The 2,127-nt window shown below is 34.5% G+C and overlaps 1 protein-coding gene across 1 annotated transcript; it reads right to left on the bottom strand.

Moving 5' to 3' along the window:
• Positions 1-366: 366 nt before the first annotated feature.
• LOC132115753 (C-C motif chemokine 4-like) lies at positions 367-1,471 on the bottom strand. Its single transcript, XM_059524163.1, has 4 exons — positions 1,282-1,471; positions 1,075-1,186; positions 901-972; positions 367-778 (listed from the first exon to the last, which is right to left on the bottom strand). The coding sequence occupies exons 1-4, from the start codon at positions 1,355-1,357 to the stop codon at positions 658-660; spliced, it is 381 nt and encodes a 126-aa protein (XP_059380146.1). The 5' UTR covers positions 1,358-1,471; the 3' UTR covers positions 367-657.
• Positions 1,472-2,127: the final 656 nt, after the last annotated feature.

Here is a 2,127-nt window from a genome sequence, read left to right as displayed (position 1 = left end):
CAAAAGGTCAGCACTTAAGTGTACTGTACTGTACCAACTTACTCATTCTATAGTACCTAATATTGTTTATGGAGGAAATGTACAGAATCAATAGCACAAATAACAAAAAAATAGTGCATAGTCAGCAACCAGCCATAAAGAAAAGAATAAAAATGCTTAAGAGAAAAGATGTCTTCAGGTTTGAGGAAGGACCTCTTGCACACATTTGGAAAAATCAACCACAAGCAAAACCAGTAGATGCTGATCAGAGTTTATTTGAAATTTCAAAGTGCAGTTGTTCATTTGCTTCATCAAATAAAGAAAAAAAAAAGAATTTTCTCATTCAAGTAAAATTCACTCAGACTTGTGTCAGAGTTAATGCAAGTCCATTACTAGTACATTGTGTGAAATACATTTCAATGTGAAACATAAAATAGAATATTTAAACCACAATTGTTACAAAACAGTTTCACTGTAATTCAGTTTCTGAATAGATTAATAATAGTCACTGTCAAATTGTCCTACATGTATTTGACAACATATAATATTTTAAATAATCAATTTAAATGTGCATAATTTACAAAATGTTCCAAATACTACAGCAAAATCTCTTAAACTTTATAGCTAGTTTTAAAAGGCCTAACTACTCATTATTATGGTCTCATTATAAGCTAATTTTTAGACATCGGTGACTGATGAGCTGTCAGTTGCTTGTGTAGCTCCTCCCACATGAGTTTGGTCACTAATAGATGATGTTGGGGGTGCTGCGGAAGTCAGGGTTTTGTTTCTTTGAGCTCTGCTGTAAAAAAAAAGTGTGAATACAAGAATACTTTATTAAATGCATCACAATACACTTTAAAAAGTATTTTATGTTGTTACTAATTCTGTTATGTTTCACCATACTTGTTAGGTTTAACTTACAAAAACTTAACTTTCTCCTTCACCCATGGTTGTCTTGGATCCCTGCACAAGTCTCCCCGCTCCGTCTCAAAGCTGTCAAAGAGAATGAAAACATTGAAAACACATAAATATAACATCAGATGCTGTTTATTTCTAATCATGACATGTTTTCTTTAGAAATGAACTGATACTTACATGACGGCCCTCACACATGGAAGACTTTCACGTTGCAGCCTGAAATTGATGATAGGATCGGTCACCTTGGCTGTGGAGACTTTAGTGCAACATGAGTACACCTTTTCATCACCTGCAGTTACAGTAAGACAAAAGAACTGGGTAAACCTCAATATTCTGCATTGTTTCGTCAGACAGAATAATGTATGAACAGTTAAAGCTCTTCACCTGTTGTAGTCCAGATCACAGATGCAATGACCACCGCAACAGCCAAACTCCTCATGAGGATCCTGCGTGTCTCCATTGTCACAGTCGATCTTCAGTTCTCACTTCTGGAGTCAGAGAGAATATATTCAAGACTCTTACTAGCTCCTCTTAAATAGTCAATAAAGCGGAACTGCAGGGGCTGCATCCTGTCCATTGCGGCCACATTTATTTTTGTAGATGATTTCATCATTGTTCTTTTGCATCACCGTGTCTGAATTTCCATGTAGTTTGTTTTGGAAGTGAATTCATTTGTCACAGCAGGTGTAAATGCCATTTGCTCAATTAATATATTTAAATGTAGATGAGGGCATCTATTTTTGAAAAAATCTTACATGATATTTAATTTCTAACCTTGCTGTCAGTCATTTAATTGATTTGAATTCAGTGTATACTAAAAAATAGCTTTATTTGTAACACCCCAATAGAACAAATCAGTGTACCAGTGGTGTTTCTTTCTATTTTCATATATTTTATCTTGTAGAGTTGACATGTTTTCAAATGAAGCAAATTAGGAAGGAAGAGCTGACATGCTACAGTTACTTCACCTAAGAGGTTTGTTGGGGAGTTTTGTTAGCTGGTGGAAAGGCATGGGTCAAGTTTTTCCATTTCACAATATTGTCACACTGAGCTGCTCCATACTGTCAGATTCTTCTGAAATTCAAGACACTGTTTCAGTTTATCATGAAGGCATCCTTTACTGACAGATTGGAACACATTCATGACTGGAAGTCTATTATATAAAAAAAATGGATATATAAAAATGACATAATTATATTAAAATGTGTGATCACATGAATGGGATATATA

This window comes from Carassius carassius, chromosome 35, assembly GCF_963082965.1.
Source record: "Carassius carassius chromosome 35, fCarCar2.1, whole genome shotgun sequence".
Classification (NCBI taxonomy): Eukaryota; Metazoa; Chordata; class Actinopteri; order Cypriniformes; family Cyprinidae; genus Carassius; species Carassius carassius.
This window is presented reverse-complemented; position numbering and strand designations above follow the sequence as displayed.

What these genes read in the sequence shown, in the direction of transcription:
- LOC132115753 (XM_059524163.1), bottom strand. Translation starts at nt 1,357, where the DNA reads ATGGAGACACGCAGGATCCTCATGAGGAGTTTGGCTGTTGCGGTGGTC. An exon ending in TGTGATCTGGACTACAACAG is followed by an intron (nt 1,187 to 1,281) that starts GTGAAGAGCTTT and finishes CTGTAACTGCAG; the next exon opens with GTGATGAAAAGGTGTACTCA. An exon ending in AAGGAGAAAGTTAAGTTTTT is followed by an intron (nt 779 to 900) that starts GTAAGTTAAACC and finishes TTTTTTTTACAG; the next exon opens with CAGAGCTCAAAGAAACAAAA.